Below are 22,148 nucleotides of genomic sequence, written 5' to 3' on the forward strand. Positions count from 1 at the left end.
GATTTTTAATACAAAATTTTTCCCTCCGCAGGTTTCTTAAGTATTGTTTTACTAAGGTTTAACTAAATAAACAATACATGGGTCCCATTAATTAGACAAAATCGGCCTGGTTTCCATAAAATCCCAAATTAAAAAATGATAAAGTGTTACAGAAACAAATGCTATCTGATTTCAAAACGTATGAAATATAGACCATGGCATGTAAAAGCATAATAGAGGCCAAAATGCATCAATTTTATGCCTGATGCAGAAAAGTTGGCATTAATCTATCTTTAAAACAGTAGAAATATTGTTTACAAAGAGCATAATATTTGTTTTGGTGCAGAAAATGCCAAAATATCACTTCTGTAGTAGCTTGTAGCAGATTTTTCTTTCTGGTACTATTCAGCTTCTCCAAGTACGACCCCTGATCAGTATAATAACCAACATCTATGTAAAAAAATATTACCAAAACTTGATAAGAAATACAGTATTTATACTATACAGTTTCCAAGATCTAATGCCAAACAATGAAAAAGGCACAGGAGGCATGCGCTTTCCATCGAAAATCTCTGAGAAAATCTAGATGAAGCCTAATACCACCATCTTATCCCTTTTCCACTTAATAAAATTTAAAACAAACTATGCTTAACCTCACAAAACACAGAGTAAGTAAATACAAGATTGCATTTACAAAAGGAAACACTACATTTACACAGGAAACAATTTTTCACCTTGTAAACCAAATCGTTCCACTTGGGAATGATGTTGCCCAAGGGACAGCCATGGCTGGATTGGCAGAAAGGAACACCACACTCCATGCAGCTATGGATAAAAAAAAAGCAAAAGTCATTAGTACACACACTCAGGCCTTCTATAAAACAACTTCATTCAAAGTTAATATCAAACTCTTGCACCAAACAGTGCTGCATTCATTTTAGATATGAATATTGTAACTTGTTTTCACAGTATGATTGGAACATCTATCATTTGATCACTCCAAACATAGAACAGTTTGTTTTCAGCATGATTAGTTTTTCTCATCAATTTCATTATTCAAATATTTATAGTAGAGCTACAAAACTGATAATCATATTTTATAGCAGCAATTTATTTATGCATGAAAAATGACATTGTAATTTTTCAACTGAAATATCAGAGTCCCTTAGACCTTCTAAACCAGGGCTGTCCAACTGCAAAGAGCCCACTGGCCGGAATTTCGGTCACTGATTACCTGGCGGGCCGCAGTTTGAAAAAGTTGAACAATAACCTGTTACCTCTTATTCCATTACAAAATATAGTTGAATTATTAATTATAAAACAGTAAAACAGAAGGATTATAAAACAATTTGCTTACATTTTAATGGGAAAACTGAGGCCGATCCGCCTTCTTTACTAGGGCAAATATACTGAATAAGAAGTTGGCGGGCCTCACAATGTGTTGGCGGGCCGCCAGTTGGACAGCCCTGTTTTAAACATATCCTAGAACTTAGATAAATCATTTCTTTCTGCTATTGGCAAGAATAAGGGGTACTATTCATTTCTACAAAATGAAATATGGCTGAACCAATTCTTCTTTCTTTGTGATGAACAGTAGCAGAGTTCAGGGGGAAGTTAAGGCCAAGGGAGCCTGTGCCCCTCCCAAAAGGATAGATTTAACTATCCCAGTTAAAACTTCTTTTATTTATTACTAAATATCATACATAAATGAAGTTTTTCAAACTGAGATAAATTGTTTATTCCAAAAATAATATAATTATTGTTACAAATTCTGTAAATAGTAATTATTTTTGTGATTAATTTGTCGTAATATAGCTAAATTTGGCATTTATTAAATTATCTTTCATCTAAAATTATTGTAGTAACGTAACCTGTAAACAGTTTCTTGTAATGAATACACAGCCCCTGTACATTCGGCTGAAGTATACGGTCCGCTCATTTCTTATTGATAAAATTTGTGAATGGAAAGAAATAAGGTAGAGGGTAGAACCGTCTACGATTTTCTAGAATATTTGAGAGATCTCTTTTGATGTCTATAAAAAGCGTGCCGCATTATAAAAAGTCAGTCTTGAGTTAGTTTTTGCTTGTGAATCGTTGCAGCGGTACGCTGGAGAGCATTTATTGCTCTGTTTTGTGAAGCCTTTTGAGGTGTATTTTTGCTTATTTGGATGTAAATAAATGTGTAACTGTTTTTTTACGGTGTTGATTGATATTTGCTTAATTGCTGATGATTAATTTAGCAGTTGTTAACGATCTTTCCTGTACATAGTGTAAATAAATCTCCAGTGTTTTTCTTCAAGAACTGTGTCATCCTTTCAAGAAAGTTGGAAGTTGCACCGGATCTGTAACATTATTATCTGGAACAAACTTTCCTTCACTTTATTGTCCATGCAAAAAATTACAGGATCATTAAGGTATGTATTATAATACTGTTTATCAGAAGCACATAAAGGATATTTTTCACATCATGTGAGAAAAATTTAGTGTGTGTGATTGTTGTTCAAAATTAAACTCTAATTTTTTTCCTGTATTTTTCAAAAAATGTCGTATGCTTTGTGAATTTTTCCAGTTGATCCTTGCACAACTTAAAAACCAAACATTATAGATAAAACTGAGATGATTTCTAGACTCAAGAGGCTCTCATAAGTTAAGTCAGAGATCTAAGTCAATCAAATTGCTAGTCTCCATGTAATCTAGGCTTTATTCATAAGTAAAGCCTGAGTTATATGCACAAAAAATCCTAAAACTATGCATGCAAATATGCATTAAAAACTGTACTGTTCCTGAAAATTTGATAATGGTTAACTAGTATGATTATAAAGTTAGACTTCCACCACACACACAAAACAGTACATAAAAATTCACTTCATTATGAGCATGTCTATTTATCTTAGGTTACTCATAAAATTAAATATCAACAAATTGCAAACAAACCGAGCAGCTTGGCCTTTTATAGTTTTCCTCACTCCTTGGAAGTCGTAAATTTCATTCCAATCCTGAAGCCTTTCAGCGGGTTTTCTATAAGGATTTGTCTGTCGCTTGTACTTCATGAAGCCTCTGAAAATCAAAACAGAATGACATAAATGCCTTGGTTGTTAATATTTTCTGATGTTCTTCGTGTAAAAATTTGAAAGTATTGAATTTACAAATGAATAATACCACCTGAAATCTAAGTTTCCATTAAAAAACATGTTTATAAATCAAAAATCTTTAATTAACCTCTTAAGTCACAAACTCTTAACAGTTACAGTTCAAAAAAGCCTGAAGAGGAAACTTACGCTACAATATGGAGTAGTCATTCAGAGTAACTTTGATCCACAATTTCTCAATATTTAACAGACATACTCATAATTTAATAGCATCATTACATCTAACAGCATTAAACTGAAGAAGAGCTCCTGAACTTAACCAAGATTAAGAAATAATATTTATAAAAACCAGTTAGAACTAAATGTTAGCTTGGTTCAAAAAGATGCTGCCACTTTGGTCCCTTTGAGATATGATGCAAAATAAATTGAAAACGTGCTAATTTTATTTTTTGTGCAGAAACATTTCTTGGCTAAGCCAAAGGAGTGTATTCGATCCTAACTAAAACAATCTAAAGCAAAAAAAAAAAAATTGTTCTTTCTGTGGACAGATAAAAGGCAGTAACTGCAGGGGTAAGCTGCAAATTTTTCATTTTTTTGCTTTTTATCATCTATTTCACGTACAAGCTTGCTCATTTGGTTTGTGCTGAAAACAAAAGCGGGGCAAAAAGTATCCAACTCCAACATTTCCCTATTGCTAGTTTTGAATAAAAAACGTGCCTCTTTAAATATAGCAAAAAACTCATTCTGAAGATACTGCCATTTACATGCTCTCGGAAGTATACTGTATATGCATGTGCACATAGCTGCTTAAAGACAGGCAGAGAGAAAGGCAAAATAACAGATGTTACTACCTTAATTTATCAATTTTTTCTCCACTAGATATGACATCCTCTATGTCCTTTACGCCAGATGTTATCTTCTGTTTTCCAACGACGGTAGGACCATTTGTCAAGTTCATCCGTTTCTCCTCTTCTGCTTGGTTTAAGGCACGTTGGTATTCTTTTGGAAATACCTGCAAATATTACAAGAAAGATATTTAATCATAAACAATAAGTATTACATTCAGTAAGTTACCGCCCTGTAGCCAAGGCCAAGGCAGAAATACATGAAATACACTTCCAGCTCAGTCAATTCCAGTCAAGAGAGGACTGCAGTTTCATTGCCTTCAATCTTCAAGTTGAACCAAACCATTGCTTCAGTCACTCATCTGGTCAGTGCTAATTCTGTATTAGCTACCAGTTTGTTTGGCACTCTTGGCTTCCTTAAGAAGTTTTCCACCTCCAGCTCAGTCACTTTCCTATGCCGGGCTGATGAGTGTTAATAAGCACGAAACTGCAGTCCTCCTCTGGAGTTGACTGAGCTGGCAGTGTATTTCATGAATAACTATTATATTTACTTATAACGTTAAAAAAACAGAAACGTCATTGATTAATGATCACCAAAAATCTAAATCATCAGAAAAACAGTTTCATGGAATTACATGGGCATATAGTTAGAAATGTTTTGGGTCGGTACTGTTTTTATTCTGAGGATTTGGGGAATGTAGAATTTTCATTTTTCAATACTCAAAACTCTTTGGTGGTTTCTGTGAACCAGCCATACTTTACCAGCCTCTGTGTAGCAACAGGGCTGGTAGTAAAACTTTCTGAAGACAAGGTGAAATTTTCATGAACTATGAGGGAGCTATATTTTTGCTTCAACAATTTTGTTTTAAACTTATAACTGGATAAAACATTTTTAAGTCTCAAGAACTCTACAGTTTTACAATTTTTCCACAGAACTTTTATTAACATAATGACTAACAATTATTCCTATGAATGGAACCAGAAAAAATACCTGAAAGAAGTCACTTTAAGAGGAAACGTTGTGATTTTAGTACCACACATGATGAGTTTGACAAAGAGAGCGAGAAAATGTGATCATTTCTACCTCATCCCTCTACAAGAGAAAACTTCACAAAAGGTCATAGGTGTTCAGAATGGGATTTATAATTTATGTAATAAAACAAGTCAATACAAAATAGCAGATTTCATTCTCCAACTTTTCTCCACACATACCCCACCACTTAGCTGTAAGCTTTAGGTTCCACCATCCACTCCAGAATACTAATGGCTAAATCATTCAGAAGGGAAAGATAAGCAAGAATGTATTCTTGATTTCTGATAAGTATTTAAGATTTTCCTAATATCAACTACTATACCTTTTTCCACACACGGCATTATTCCCCATCAACCCCTCGAGTAATATTAAGTTGAAGTTCTGCTATATGCATAAGCATCACAGCTCTCAACTGCAAATTTTCTAAGGTCTCATTTAGGAACTATCCAAACTGTCCACATAACTTTCTTCAATATTCTACCCCCCTCCCCACACACACACAAGAAAAAAAATCTCATATCAAATCTTTTCATGGTGTAAAGCGATTCAGTACAATCAGTTGTCAATTAAAATGCAACTAAAGAAGTGTCAATATTTTAACTTCTAATATGATGGACATCTGAAAATACAGTCGGACCATATATCGAAATTTTCTATATATCGAAATCCCAGCCAACTTCCATGTCCATTACATAGAAAAATTGTTTCTATATATCGAAAAAATCTCTATATATCGATTTTTTTCCCCCCAAGACATTCGTAGATTTTTTTTTACACTTTCGACCGTTAATCTCATGAAAAATGAAGGTTAGGGGAGAAAATTATGTTCACCAAAGGTTGCTACGAAACTCATAGGAATCTTGGGTTGAGGAGTGTGTAGATGGGTCGTTTTTTAAATTATTAACTTTCATTTAATCAGATGCTCGTATAAATTAGAAATTGAGTTTCATAGACGAAAAATAGTTTTAACTTTAATGTTATAGGAGATTTTTATGATAAACTAAGATCATTTCTATATATTGAAATTTCTATATATCAATTTTTTTCCGGCAATTTGCTACTTCGATATATGGAGGTCCGATTGTATATTCCAAAATGCAGAGATACTGCAGGTAAGTAGAGATATACAAATTAATGAGAGTTGCAAACCTTCACAATAGATTTAGCAGAGGCAGGCCAATTGGACAATAGGCGCTGGGCTACAGCTGAACCAGTCTTCTCGAAAAACTCCTTCAATAAGCTTTCAACAAAAGTAAGGTCTTCAGGAAGCTCCAGTGGTAATAGATCCACCATCATCAAATTGCTGCGGGACTCAAGCATGCCTTTCCTACAATTGAAGAGAAAATAAGGTGAGATGCAACACGATGAAAGTACTTGCCACAATTTACAGGTAATGTGCACTCTGGCTATTTGCTTCAGTTTCTGAAACAGTTTGAAAAGATCGGTTAAGTCTTTACTAAAGATCTTTACTGTGTGATAAGACATAAGTGAAAAGAAACTGATGTTTTAATTAGTGATGTTCCGGATATCCGTATCCGTGGATATCCGATGGAAAATAAAGATCTGTATCCGTATCCGTTACTTTTTTGATGGATCTTTTCTATTCTAAATTTTTTTAAATATTTGAATAAAAGACTTAAATTAGGTTTTATTGCCTATATAAATTACAAGGTATCATTTCAGAAGCCAATTTGTAACCCCCGTCGCAAAAAGAAAGGAGAAATAAGTTTTAAATGTGTGTATCTGTGTGTCTATTTGTGGCATCGTAGCTCCTAAACAGGTGAACCGATTTTGATAGTTCTTTTTTTGTTCAAAAGGCGACTTGATCGAAAATGTTCTTAACTTGGTTTCGTTTTTGTAGAACTTTAATTGCCGGATATATTAATTGAAAACCGACTTAACGTTTTTTACAATTATGGTAGTAAAAACTTATTAGTACGTTAAAATTATTGGCCCAAATTGCAAGAACGAAGTTTTCTGCTTTTGATATTTATTCGAAACTTCCAAGTTATTTACAGTAGGAGCTATAATCTAGTTAAGTAAATTTTAAATGCAATTTTAAGCCTTCATTCTCATGATTGGTAACGATTTCATACTCGGAAGATAAGGAGAAAAACTCAATGATTTAAAATTTTTACCTGCTGTCAGTTCATATCTGTTAACAAATGTGTGTTCTGGCCCGCGAAATTCATCTTAATATGAGGTCGGCTCTCTGGGACATTTTTTTTTCAAACTTTTAATGCAATATTAGTTTTTGTTATTGATTCGGGATTTCTGTTATTCTTCATTTTGTTTTTTTTTCTCGGCATCCTTCAAAAAAAGTGAGACTAAATTGTCTATTTACTGTTTGTAAAGGTGTTCCCTGCTCTGTATTTTGTTGGTCGGAGTAAGTTGGGTGGAATGGGTCAGCGCAGCATTTATGCTGAAATAAATGGAAAAATTATTTCTAGCCTGTTTAGCAGCAGCTTTACACTCTTGCTCCTCTATCCTACGAGGGCGAGTCAAATGAAAGTGAGCCAATGCGAATATATGACAAAAGGAGTACTTTATTTAAAAGTAATCACCATGGGCATTTAAACATTTGTCCCATTGACTAACGAGTCGCGTGATTCCATTCTCATAAAACTCCTTGGGTTGCTGCTTCAAAAATTCTGAAACTGACTCCTTCACGGCATCGTCCGACACGAATCTGGTTCCCTTTAGGTGTTTTTTCAATTGCCCGAAAATGTGAAAGTCGCAAGGCGACAGGTCGGGGCTGTAGGGCGGATGATGCAGCGTTTCCCACTTGAACTTCGCCAGTTTTGTCTTAACCACATCAGCGACGTGGGGACGGGCATTGTCATGCAGCAAGATGACCCCATTCGTCAATCTTCCGGGTCGTTTGTTCTTGATAGAGACACGCAGGCGATCCAGCGTTTCGCAATATCGGGCACTATTGATAGTCTCTCTAGGTTTAGCAAATTCGATCAGTAATGGCCCCTGACGATCGAAAAAAAAAGTCAACAGCACCTTACCTGCGGAGATGACGGCCTTTGCTTTCTTTGGGGGTGGCGAATTCAAATGTTTCCACTGTAAGCTCTGCCGGCGTGTTTCAGGCTCGTAGTGGTGGCACCATGATTCGTCCCCTGTCACAATTGCAGTCAAGAAGTCGTTACCCTCATTGTGATACCGGATCAGATGAGTCAAGGCAGCGCCGAACCTCTCTGTCTTCTGGCGGTCGTTCAAAATCTTGGGCATCCATTCAGCACACAAGAGCCGATAACCGAGATGGTCATGAATTATGGTGTGAACCGAACCGTGACTGATGTTCACATGCTCTGCCAGTTCATCGATGCTTATCCTCCGTTCTTGTCTAATCAGCTCATCAACCTGTGCAATTGTGTTGGGGGTGATTGCACGGTGGCTTTGGCCCGGTCTTGGATCGTCTTTGCAACTTTCACGTCCTTCTTTGAACCGTTTGCACCAACGCTTCACAGTGGCCAATGAAATGCAATGTTCACCGTACACGGCAGCCATACGGCGACTAATTTCGTGTTGGGAAACACCTTCAGCAGTCAAAAACCTGACCACACCACGCTGTTCATCTCTTGGAGCGTCCATTATGTCACGAACCGATTTCAACCCGGATTATGGGAACATTAAAGAACTATTATCCTCACACTTACGTATCACTTTTGTAAATGAGGGTTGCCTGTGTGCTGCGCGCATGCGTCGCGGTTGATGGACTGAGCCATTATTGCGCAGGGTAGGTTGGCTCACTTTCATTTGACTCGCCCTCGTATATCTAACAAGTAAGCTAGAAATAATTTTTCATATTCCATCTAAGCATTAATGCAATGCTGACTCAATCCTTCCAACTCTCCCTCAACTTCATCGGAGATTTTTTTAAAGAGTAAATCATTGTCTTGTTTATATTTTTGCCGCAGATGACATTTTTCGAAGAAACTGCCATTATTCTGACGGGAATACCTTCCGCAATAGATTTTACTCTTGGATAGTTGAATTGGGTTAAAAAAAAATATTGCGGTCCGTATCCGTGGATCTTGACACCAATGATCCGTATCCGCGGATCTCCTTTTTAAACGATCCGGCACATCACTAGTTCAAATGCCATAAAAAGGCTAAAATGAACATCTTAATTAGCATCGGAATTTGTATAGGCTTTTTTTTCTTTGTGAGAGGGGGGGGGGCAGTTACATTCAAAAGAATTAGGTCTAAAGCACCTGAAAAAACTTTTATAGTCTATATACAATGAAACTTTGGCGACTCGACACGCAGATAACAACTACCCTGGTCGAGTTATCCGCCCAAACTCAACATTATTTTCTCTTATGACTGGCCCAGTGCCAATTTCAATGGGCAAAAAACGACTCACCCCTAGTACTTTACAAAAAGCAATATAATCATGGATTTTAAGATGTTTTAAAAATGATGATAATAGGGGCATTCAAAATAGACAAATCAAAGTGAAAAAAAAACAATAAAAACTGGACTTATGACTTGCATTAAGTTTAAACTGTAAAAAAGAAAGAAAGTGAGATAATAGCTTCAGAGTGATAAATTTTGATGAAAATGAATGTTCAAAGATAAGAGAAAGTATGAAATGAAATGGGAGGAAATGTTTTGTTCAAAGCAGAAAAATAGGAAAAAACAAAAACTTACTCATCCAAAACGTATGCAATGCCGCCAGACATTCCAGCAGCAAAATTACGTCCAGTAGCACCCAGAATTAAACAAAAACCACCAGTCATGTATTCACAACCATGGTCTCCAACGCCCTAAGAAATAAACAAAACTTGTTCCTTCAATTTCAATTTCATATTAACATGCTACAATATATTACAAAATGAATTCAATTTTTTAGTGCTCAATTTTAAGCTGTAACAGACAAAAAACGTAGTGTTTGGGGATCACAAAATTAATGTAAGAAATATGTTTTACGCAGTGACAAGAATCTCCAAATAGAATTTTATTAGCATGCTCACGAGAAATGTATTCAGCCGTTTTCATTTGTCATTTTTGTCGTCTACAGTAGGCGCCACTTAATGTGATCACAGTTAATGTTATCATTCGCTTAATGTTATCAGAATCACGAAGTCCCGGAACACTTGTATATTAACACACGTTAAAAAAGTTGGATATTGTAATCAGCGTCTTTGTTTATTGTGTTATCATTTTTTCATAAACTTTCTATTTCCCCCCCCCCCCAATTAACAGAAATACATAGGCAAACTGTGACGAGACTAACTTTCTGTGTAGATTTTGTGGTTTCAATAGCAATTCAAAAGTTTTCTAGGAATGAAGCTACAGAAAGTTCGCCCCCCCAGTGACCACAGACTCCCCTTAGAAAACTTTTGCACCTAAAAAAATTCAGTTGCTGGACATGTTGCGGACATTGATGTAGAACCTCCATTGTTGCCATTACTTTGTAAACTATTAAAGAATTGTGTCAAGATTGAAAACAAAGCGAAGTTAAATTAAAATTTGAACAACAAGCAAAACCATGTTGGAAACGATAGAAAAGCTGAATGTGCTTTGAAACTGGTTTACGAATGTCAGGGAAAACGGTCATATTTTACGTCACCTATTACTATGTGATTAAAATTTGCATAATTTAGCTTTAACTTTTTATAATTCAGACATTTCCATTCCGTTAATTTAATAATTTAAAACTGCGTTCAGTTGAGTCACTGTGATTTTAATTTGAGGTTGCCAAAATAAATGCACCTTAATTGAAAAAAAATTATTTTGTGTCTCCTGGATTTTTTTCTGTTATTGTTATCAAATTTTATTTCTCTCAAAGTGATCACATTAAGCGGTGCCTACTGTATTGTACTTTAGCTTTTTTTCTGCATTGGGAAGATAAAGCACAACAACTATTTCCGCTGAAAATAAAGTACAAAAAGACCTCAAACTCCAACATTTTACATTTGTTAGCAAATGTTGATCGCATAATCCAAAATTTATTTTTTTAAATATCACAAAACATTATTTCAGCAGATACTGCTCTTTACCTTCCCACAGCAGTGCTGCTCACGGATAAGACAATGTATCCATACACAATGTTATGATGATGTTGCTGAAAAATAAACTATTATAATGAATTCGTTACCTCGACAACAGCAGTAGCACCAGAATTCCTGACACAGAATCTCTCTGCCGCAATGCCTCTGAAGAAGGCTTTTCCGGACGTAGCACCATACAAGCAGACATTACCAACAATGATATTCTCCTCAGATTTGAACTCGCGGGGTAAGCGTGTGGGCGGATAAACTATCACAGTCCCGCCAGATAAGCCCTAGTAAACATAATATTCATCTCATGAGCAAAGATAGGTAAAACTACTAGAAACAAAATGTACAAAAGATCAATTGCATCAATGATTTGTGTTATTTGGTTAGTTAGCATAATTTAACTGATTCAAAATGGAAGTCAAATACAGCAAAAATAGCCTGGTAGAACTTTATATACATTAACCCTTTAAGCAGTTTGCCCGTACAGTGTACGTGCTACCCGAAATTGACCTCATCTGGTTTGCCCGTACGGCGTATGGGCATCGATATTTTCTCCTTTCCTTTCTGGTTTGCCTGCATTTTTCATCATTGAGACTATTTGGTATTATTATTTTTCAACAGATGACGTGGCTTGGCCAGGTAAATGAAATGCTTTTCATCCGGGTTTTTCTATGTAGCGGGAACTTTTCTTTGAAATTTTTTTTCGACTGTATGCCATGCTTGTGAATCTTACGGAAATTATGGATGGAATAGACAACAAAAATACTTTCTTGTTAGATGATGATCTACATTATGATACAGATATTTCTTCTAATTATTTGGATTATTCCACAGAGGACTCGTGCAGTGAGCTCAGCTCTGATGAAGATTTGAGTTCTGCAAGAATTTTTACCGAGGTTGATGTGAAAAATCCACCTGTTCCGTCTCCTCAGATTTAAGTGTCCTGGTATTCTCTCTGTGCACGTACAATTTCACGACACTTCTGATTGTTCTATAATTTTATGAAACATTTATTGATTTTTCACTCATGAGTAAAATTGTTGAAGAGACAAATAAATATGCTAAACTGTGTAATAAAAAAAATATACCTTTTTTGGAAGCATTTCTGGTAAAATAATTAACGGCTTAAAGGGTTAACTAGTATGTGGCATTATTTCAAATATTTCTAAAAGCAAAACAAGTTTAAAAGTTACTATACAAGATAATTTACGAATAAAATATAATTTTCACAACTAAAACTTTACTTCAACACAAAATTCTTTTTACTTTTTTAAATGATAGAATAATATTTCAGTACTGTGCGACTAAGATTTACATCGTTACAACTTTGTAAATAATATTTTTGTGTTTTTATGTGCCATTTACTTCTGAGAGAAAAAAGCACTTTCTTCATAATAATAGTTATCAGTTGAATTAAATGTGCATACTAACTTTTTACATTAAAAAATATTCCCATAAGCGGTACCGGCTCCAACAGCGCAGCATTGCAAGAAACAAAGCCAATAGAATGCTTGGGTTCATCAATAGATCTATTTCAAGCAAATCTAAGAAGGTTCTTCTGCCTTTATATAGGAATTTTGTAAGACCCCATTTGGAGTATGCTGTGCAGTTTTGGATGCCTTACCCGAAGAAAGATATTTGCATATTGGAAAGGGTTCAAAGAAGGGTAACTAAATTAGTAAGGGGACTTTCAGATTTAGTTATGATACTAGACTTGATATGTATAGCCTGGAGCAAAGGAGGACCAGAGGGGACATGATTCAGTTGTTTAAATTTATCAAAATGAATGATGTTAATGGATAACATTTTTACACCGTAAGCAGAACGAAAGGTCATTGTTTAAAGCTATTCAAATCTCAGGCTAATCTGAAAATAAGGAAAAACCACTACTTTAGTAGGATTGTGGGCACTTGGAACAGCTTATTGGAAGGGGTGGTAATGAGCAAGGGGCGGATAGCTTTAAGAGGGCCATTGATATTCATTAGGGACTATTAATTCACTAGGACCAGCCTAACTGAGCCAAGAGCCTGTTGCTGGTCGTCACATTTGTATTTGTCAGTATTCGAAATTTTTTTACATAGTTGAACGTTCAGACAAAATACCTGTAGTTTTGCCTTTGCAATGCTTACCTTTCCAACATAATCATTAGCATCTCCTTCCAATTCCACACACACTCCCGGTGCTAAAAATGCACAGAAACTTTGACCAGCTGATCCCTCCAGTTTTATTTTAATGCTATTATCTGGGAGACCTTTTCCACCATATTTCCTAGAGAGAAAAAAATAAAATCTCAGCAAACAAAATTTCTTGGAAGTGCATACCAAATATTTAGTTTCATCAAAACCAATAAATACAGTGAAGCACCGTTTATATGTTTCTCTTTTATACATTTTTATCAATTATAAGTTTTTAAAATTAGTCCCTACAAAGTGTAATACACATTAACCTATACCTATTATAAGTTTTCGTTTGTACGCTTTTTTCATACAGTCCCTTCAAAAACGTATAAACGGTGCTTCAGTGTAGTTTAATTTTCAGAAAAATCAAAAGTAATGACTTTACATGACTTTATGGCATACCTTACTTCATAATTATTGAAAGGTACTATATCAACAAAATGTACATGAATGCAAAATCCTTTGTGCAAGAGACAATTACCAATAAAAATAATGAGGTAGTAGTAGGGGAACATGGGGCTAAGTGAAATAGCGGGGCAAAGTGAAATGGTGAAATATTAACTCTGCTTTTAGCTTTACCTATCTGGTATATTTTACCTATGTAGTGCCATGTGTAGTCTATTCCCAATCAGGAAAAAAATACTCCCGAAGATTAAAGCATTTGGTAATACAGGCAATTTAAAAATTTGATACTCATATTGTAATATTTTGTTGTAAGTCAAAAATTATTTTTGTTACTATAAAATGATAAAGTCCTTGTTATTAACATTTAAAATAATTATCGAGACCTCCTAATACTCAGTGCAGTACTAATTTAGTTAACATTATGCTTATTTGTATTTTAAATAAATTGTACAATTAGTTTAGTACATACAGGGTAAAGTGGATGGGGTAAAGTGAAATAATTTGTTTCATTTACTCACTCAATCATTTAATATTAATAACTTGCATTTTCATTTTTTAATTAGTTCATCTATATTTCTTCGTTTAGTAATTGACGTATTTATTCATTCATTCACATATTTTCTTATTCATTAATTCTTTTACCTGCTCATTTATTTTTCTTCATATATTCATTGATTTATTCATTTAATTATTTGTTTATTGTTGCATTATCTTTTCATTTATTCATTCAACATTTTATTTACTGGTCCTTTTGTTTAAAAATATGTTTTATAATCAAATAGAAAATATTTCATTAGAAAAATATTCTGTTTTTCACTTTGACCCATAAAAAAAAGTGAAACTTTTCCACTATTTTTTTTTTTTTTTTGAAGACACAAATTTACCGCCGAAAACAAGAAATACTGTTTCAACGCAAGTTTTATTGTAAAATACAATGTTCTTCCCTTATATACTGTAACTAGCAAAACAAATTTCCGATTTGTTCATTTCGCAAAAACTCGGCCACCTTAACCATTTCACTTTGCCCCACATTCCCCTCTTTTCTTTTCTTTTTTTTTTTTTTTTTTATCATTGTTTAATATGCTTGCTTGGAATTTACTTCATTTCTATGTTTGATAGCTTCCTAGACCCACAGGAACTAATGGCTGTTTTCATAATTCATACAAATGAAAGAGCCAAAGATATTGGAGATGTTTTTAAGTTTTGAAAATAAGGTTCACGCCTCATTTGTTTAAAAAACACACATTAGCAAATATTTACGGTTTTTAACAACACAAGGTTTGAATCTCAGTTTAACGTTTAGACATTTACAAGTGTAGTGCTTAATTTGCATATTGTACACTCATTGTCCACATTGCTAGTTTTTTTGTGTAAAATTTTGTTTAACACGAAAGGCATGAACTGAAATCTCAGAAAAAGGACAGCAACAATACTGATTATCAACCAGATTAAGAACTACAATAAGCTGCAAGGCACCAAACTTGGCACAAAATATAATTCAAATAATTTTGTGAATATAATTCAAATACATTTTTAGACTGAAATAACACCTCATACGAAAATCAGGGGCGTCTCCAATTGTGGTAAAAAAATATTTTGAGGTAAATCAAGGGTTTGATAAATTGCTCTGAGCTAGAAAGGTTTCGTTAGCCAATGCAGTTGTGTACATGCATATCACTTTAACAATATTAATTGAAATAGGTTAAATTAGGTTGGGTACTAGAGACTCATTTAGACTGTTACATTTTTTATCATTAGCATTTACTATACTTGCTCTGCTACTGCTAGGTCAGTGGTACAACCCTTTTAATTATTGTCAAAACCATATAAGTAATAGTAATTTTAAAGGTGAATCTTATTCAAGTCAATGAATTACTTTCAAAATTGAAAGCCAAGGGTGGATAATGGACTTTTGAAACTTTACAAACTTCACTAACAATATTGGTTTTTGAGGCTTTCCTTCAGAGAAATGATATTATGTTCCATGGAATTAATAAAGATTCTCTGCATCAATAAAATCATTTATCAAAATGAAACCATATCAATAATAAATCTTTAACCAAAGCTTGTGTGAAACAAATATGAAACTCATCGTCTCCTTGCTTTAGTGATCTAGTAGTCTCTTGATTAGTTTTTCTATTCTCATCAATTGAAGTCATCAATTTAAAAGCTTTCTAAAAAGCTTCTTTTCCCACTTGATACTAGTTTAATGTTTATATTATGTCATTAAATTGTGCAATTGCTAAATGTTGTTTTAAACTATCTGTTTGATTGAAATAGAAATATAGCATTTATACAAGAAAGTTTCTTTAAGCTAACTAAGTTAAAATAAAAGGAAACTTTACAAGACATAAGACAAAGAACAAAGATGGTTGTATAATTACTTTGCAATATGATAGCTCAGTGTGGAACCAAAAGTTCTGTCAACATTGGAAATGTCCATATGTATTGTAACATTTGATTTCTTTCTTTCTATCACATCCTTAGCTTGTTTGATAAGCAGATTGTCCTGGAAGAAGAAAAAAACTCATTTGTCAACCAGATTTTGAAAAGAAAAAAAAAGTATGTAAAATACTTGTCAATCCATCAACCTACAACCAAATAAAGACAGGGCCGGATTTGGAAGTGTGGAGGCCCCTTGGCAACGAAGGAGTGGAGGCTGCTAATCAGGGTTCGAAAAAATCATCTTATTTTCGAAAATATACGATACTTTGATATATTATAGGGGTTTCACCAACTTAAATGGATAAATCCTTTCTTTGGTAAAAAAAAAAGGACGCCCCCATGCAATCTATTGCTAATAAAAAATTATAACAGATTTTTAATGATTAATTCTGAATTCTTTGTTATTATTAAAAAATGTCAAAAAAAAGGGGGAGGGGAGCGGGAGAAAATCGACGGGTTCAATAGATATTTTCGTTAAAAAAATTTCCATTCAAGTTATTTGGTCAAATAATTTTTAAATTTTTGAGCTCAAGAAGCGAGAAGTTGTAAAGATGACCTGCAAAGTTATCCATTTTTCCTTTTTTTTTTTTTTTTTTAACTTTATTTCTCCTTAACTCATCGGTGTAAAAAAAACATATTGCCACTGAAATGCTCGATCAATTAATAAATTGATAGTAAATGGATACTTGCAATCAGGGCTTTCTGATATATTGATAATAATATTATTTTTGTGCAAACCATTCTTTGTAGAAATACAAAAAAAAAAAAAGTCTGGGGAGAAAAAACGTAAAATTTGCTGACCCGTAAAAGTTAGGATAGCTCGTAAAAGTTTTATTGTGGGGGCCCTTTTGTTGTGGAGGCCCTGGGGCAGTAGCCCCGCCTGCCCTCCCATAAATCCAGCCCTGAATAAAGATACTGTGATCATGTTATAAAGGTTGAACGAATCCAAACAGAAAGCAAACTGAAGCATACTCTAACATTTCTGAAATGATTTCCCATTCTTCAAAAGAACTTGTTTAATTTGTATTGGATGAGTGTTTATAGTTGATTAAAAAAAATAACAATTGTATTAAATTGACCCAAAATCTAGCTACAGATTTTCGTTTGATTCAATGGGGTCAATGCATAGATAGCAACAATTTTCCTTTAAGAGGGGTAGTTCATGGTCGTAACAAAAGAAAAAATATAAAAACTCTTATAGAGCTTCACAGTTACACTTCAACGAAACTTCACCTGATTTACAATCCAGAGGTTAAACTACTTACTCAAGCTAATTTTAAACTAAAAATTATAATGTTTTTTCAAAATAGTAATTTTACTAGATTCTCTGATCAAAAAATTTTGGCATTGAAAACACAGATAAAATAACATACATAAAACAACCAAAACTTAGTCCGATTTTTCACAGAATTTTAATTAAAGGGGAAAGGATAAAATAATTTCATAACATTTAAAAACTTTTTTGGTTGACAATGAAAAATTCTACATAACAAACTTCAAAGTCTAAAATATTTTAGGTGGCTATTTATTGAGGTAAAAGTAGTTTCTCAATTAGGCTAGGGGTGTAATAAGGGTGCATTGATAATAAAATAGGTTTACTGCTATTGGAAATTATTGAATATCTAGTTTGGCAACATTCTGAAACTATATGCAAAATTACATGAAACTACTTATTTGCAGATACCATAATTTATATTGGCTAATCACTTAACTTCTACAAATTTTCCTTTATTTGGCGTATTTCGGACACTATTTTTTTAAACAGATGTGTTAATACTAAGCCATAGAATAACTGTTTTCCGATATCATTCCCTAGTTTTGAATTTTAATAGACTGTTTCTTATAAAATGGCTTTTCCTCCCTTTCTTTTTGTTAAATTGATGCATTTAGGGCTACAAAATTGCCAAATAAGCAGTTCTCGGTGCTCAATTAGAAAATAATTATCTGTCAAATACACCTGCACCAAGCTATTAAATAACATTGAAAGTTTCTAATAACAAAAAAAACCTAAAACAAAATTAAAAGCTCCATTAAAGTGTAAATTAATCTGCCAGATAAAAGAGAAAACATTAAAAAACATTAAACAGGGTGTCTACTAAAAAAAATAATAAATTTCCCCGACTTTTCCAGGTTATCAAAAGGAATTGTTTCAAAGCATTTAAACATAAATTAACGAACACAGCACTACAAAGAAAGAGAGCTACGAGAACACCTCTAAGTAATATTAAAATTGAACAATAATCTATAAACTAGTTTACCCTTACTTTGAAGGGATTATTTATAACTGGTATGGGAAAACTAAACAGTTTTTCATTGGTAGTTGCAGAAGCAACCTAACTACCATTGTTGAGGGGTATAAACTTCTCAACCCCCATGAGAAACTAGAATGTGCAAAACTAAAGAACAAAAGATGGGGTTGAAGAACTGGTTTAAGGAAAGAAATATTTTCATTTAGTAATTTCAAGTTGCATGAATTTCTGACCAAATTAATTTTACTAAACTGCGAAAAAGGAAAAATCTTTTGAAACTGGTTATAATTTAAAAATATTTCCAAGTTATCTGCATACAAAAGTAAATTTCCCCGAATTTTCCAGTACAAAAAATTTCCCTGACACTTCCAGGTTTTCTAGGTCTGCAGACACCCTGATTAAAAATTTCATTCAAATAAGAAACGTAAACATGAAGAGCAAAAGTGGTGGCAATTTTTAGAATATTTTTCTGTTCTTGCCAAGGTAGAAAGTAGCCGAGTCTACAAATGCCAATGTACTCTTGTCCTAAACTCTCACTCCCAACTGTACCTCAAACTTTCAAATTAATGAGATTTAACATTTCCTTCAAGTACTCACCAATCTGTTTTCCAAGGCAAAGTCTTGAGTCAAGCTGCCTCCAATAATTACAGTATTTGGCCTTAAGCTCAAAGCATCCAATAATATTGCAGAGTAGTCCAGCATTTGGGCTTTTGGATTATCCTTGTTGAAGTGGACTTTCAACAAGTCTGTGCGTCCAATTAATTCTTGTAGACTTCTAACACCCAAGGATGCCATATGAGCCCGGACCTTGAGAACACAACATTTCAGACAAAACATTGTACATGCATCATATGAGGCAGTGAGAAGCAAAGGGATGTAAGTGGCAAAATTAAAAATTTGAAGAAAACCAGTACACATGGTAGGTGAACCTCTCCTCTGTCTTGGGGCAAGAGCTGGTACTGGTAGCCCTGGTAGTTGCTGCTGTACAGCATGATTTAGAAAAAAAATTCAATGAAAGCCCACCTAGGATGTTATCTTTAAATGTGTCAAAATTTGAAAATGTCCACTTACATCCCTTTGCTTCTCACTGCCTCATATGTATAATAAAAATGTAAAATCAAGTACTTTTCAGGCATTTATTTAATTATTTTTAAGGACTACAGATTGATTTAACTTATTTAGGAAATGACACATAGATTTTCCAGTAAGCAGCAATTTCATATTACATAGCATAAATTTAATAGCTAAAATACTTAAAATTTGTAATGAATGACTATTTCTAATTAAAAAAAAAAGCTACAGTATTCTCATTATAACAATTTTTACATCTACAAGAAATGTAAGAAAGCAAAAAACAGCAATAACTGTACCTCAGAGCCAAAACAATGTAAGTCACATGATTGCTACTTTACAGGAAAGAGGAAAAACGTTTGTTTGGTGCATGAAAAAGATGGGACATGCACTCTTTTCAACACTGGTTAATAGTTAAAACAAATTTTTTTTTTAGAATTACGTTCACCTGTCTCAATGCCAAATAAGATATTACATACAAAGCACTAATAAACAGAAAATTGCAATTTTTGGACTTGTGTTAATCTGGCTTTGAGGTACAGACATAATAATGCTTTTGAAAGGTTTTTTTCTTATGTCAAACATATTGACAGTATGATTGACAGCCTGCAAGCCAAATAAATAAAAAGCAATAAGCGCCAAGAACCCTTCCAAAAATAAAACTCGAACTAAACAGCCGAAACTTTCTCGAAGTTTTAACACATTCAAATGAGTATGACTACTTCTGAATTAAAAACTTCTGGTCTGGGAGAGAAAAAAATGAATTTTCTATAATTATTCATCCTAAAACTTCTATCCTGATCATGAAAAAATAATTTTATTCTGATATTAAAACATGCAAATATTTAGGTTTTTTGTGCTTTATTCCTCTTGATAAGTAGCTAAATCCAAAGAACTTTAGTTTAGGTGATCTTTCTTTTTCCTAGATCAGGAAAATTCCTTGACAATTATATAGCTTTAAAGTTAGCAAGATGACCGACTTGGCGAAGGATGAGAAAATTAATTCCCCATTTAAGTACACTTTATTTCATTAAATAACCCTAGCAATCAAAGGAAAAATTTGATAAAAGCCTATAAAAAATGATTACATTTTTAAACAACAGATGATGGTTCTATACATCAAAAACTACAATACAACTATACCTTAAACCATATACTATCACTAATTATGTACTAAGGTAAAATATTTATATCTAAAACACATGGCATACATATTCACTTCAGTTATAATTATACGGTTACATTTATTTCCTAAAAATTCTCTCTCGTCTTTTATTTGTTTCATAGAAAAAAATATGCTAACATTTCCACAGGATTTTATCTACTATGCTATTTTGCTGCTATATTGCATTTTTAATTATGAATAATTCATTTCAAAAAGAAAAGGAAGAAAACAATAAGAAATAAAGTTCATCCAGTCCAACTAAGTTACATACCATGGCACCACTATGTATTCTGCCATGGGCAGGCAAAGGGCAATAATTCTAAATTTTTCTTTTTTTTTTCATCTATTGCACATTAAGCTTTATTGTACCAGCTTGCTCATTTTGTTTCCGCCCCCCCCCCCCAAAAAAAAAACGTCAATTCTAACATTTAATTATTGTTAGTACTGAATGCAAAACCAGTTTCCTCAAATATCTCTAAAACTCATTTCCACAGATACTGCTGTTTACTTGACCATGGGCAGTATTGTTCAGATCACTCGGTGAGAAATGTTTAATAATTATTTTTTTGTGGGAGTTAAGGATAAAAAACATAACGCAGAAAGACAAAGGAGTTATTATTCCAAGAAAATGTATCTTTAAAAGAAAAAAGATACGCATTATTAACGAATACTTACATCTTCAGCAAGCATGAATAAGTAATTAACCATGTGCTCCGGCTTTCCGGCGAACTTCTTCCTGAGCTCTGGATCCTGTAAAGAAAGCGAAAACTAACAAACACCAATCAAAGTCACTTTGAACAAAAAGGAACAAATTGCATCCGCAACTACTTCTCTATATACGAGGCAGGACCGCCCAGAACGAACCGCCGGGAAGCTAACAAAGCTAAACTCTGGTTAAAAAAAATATATAAAAACTAGACAGCAAAAGAGAAAACTGAAAAGAAATGACAATGCAGTTTAAAGCAGAGCTAGAGACGCAGTACACCTAAACTTTTAAAACAGAAAAAAAAATAAAGCAGTCGGCGTGGTTGCTTCTTTCTCGGATGGCCAAGTCCCGTGTCTCTCCTTTCTCACCTGGGTTGCTACGCCGACTGGACAGGTGTTCAGATGGCACTTCCGCATCATTGTGCATCCAAGGACTATCAAAGGAGCGGTGGAAAAGCCAAACTCATCGGCCCCAAGTATGGCGGCAACCACAACGTCGAATCCTGCGCAGGAAGAGAAGAAAATGGGAAAAGAAAATCACTTCTCATGGATGACTTGGCTAGAAACGTTCATGCTTGTTACAGACAAGAAGTCCCTCCGAAATTGGTGACAACTTACTCTCACATACTTACACCGGGTTAGGTGGCAGCTGGGGTAGTAAGTCGTTGGCAGGGGACGAAAGAATCATTTACGACTATCACTTCTGGAATGATTTGTTATTAACTAGGGTTACAGTTCAATACGGCTGCATTTGTGAGTCTAACATCATCGATGAATTTTATTAAATTTTAAACTTAAAAATGAATTGGGTTAACTCTTTGCAGATGTGTGCCTGAAGGTCGTTCCTCAATGACTGTTTACAAAGCTATTAAGGTTAACAATAACATTTTAATATGCCTGTAGACAAAAGCTTTTAACGGACAAAATTTTAATCCGAGCAGTGTATTTTATATCTAAGGCCCTTACAACAG

The 22,148-nt window shown here is 33.9% G+C and overlaps 1 protein-coding gene across 1 annotated transcript in view; it reads right to left on the minus strand.

Annotated features, from left to right (window-relative positions):
- Positions 1-261: 261 nt before the first annotated feature.
- The window catches only part of LOC129232157 (uncharacterized), a 69,742-nt gene continuing 47,855 nt past the window's right edge, over positions 262-22,148 (minus strand). The window contains exons 22-33 of the mRNA XM_054866397.1: positions 21,547-21,680; positions 21,148-21,222; positions 18,834-19,043; positions 15,927-16,051; positions 13,090-13,228; positions 11,059-11,244; positions 9,609-9,724; positions 6,096-6,273; positions 3,920-4,080; positions 2,914-3,036; positions 714-804; positions 262-270 (exon numbers count right to left, since the gene is read on the minus strand). Coding sequence (XP_054722372.1) covers positions 262-270; positions 714-804; positions 2,914-3,036; positions 3,920-4,080; positions 6,096-6,273; positions 9,609-9,724; positions 11,059-11,244; positions 13,090-13,228; positions 15,927-16,051; positions 18,834-19,043; positions 21,148-21,222; positions 21,547-21,680 — 1,547 coding nt within the window. The remainder of the gene's footprint in view (positions 271-713; positions 805-2,913; positions 3,037-3,919; positions 4,081-6,095; positions 6,274-9,608; positions 9,725-11,058; positions 11,245-13,089; positions 13,229-15,926; positions 16,052-18,833; positions 19,044-21,147; positions 21,223-21,546; positions 21,681-22,148) is intronic.

The sequence above is a fragment of the Uloborus diversus genome, unplaced genomic scaffold, assembly GCF_026930045.1.
Source record: "Uloborus diversus isolate 005 unplaced genomic scaffold, Udiv.v.3.1 scaffold_11, whole genome shotgun sequence".
NCBI classification, from domain to species: Eukaryota; Metazoa; Arthropoda; class Arachnida; order Araneae; family Uloboridae; genus Uloborus; species Uloborus diversus.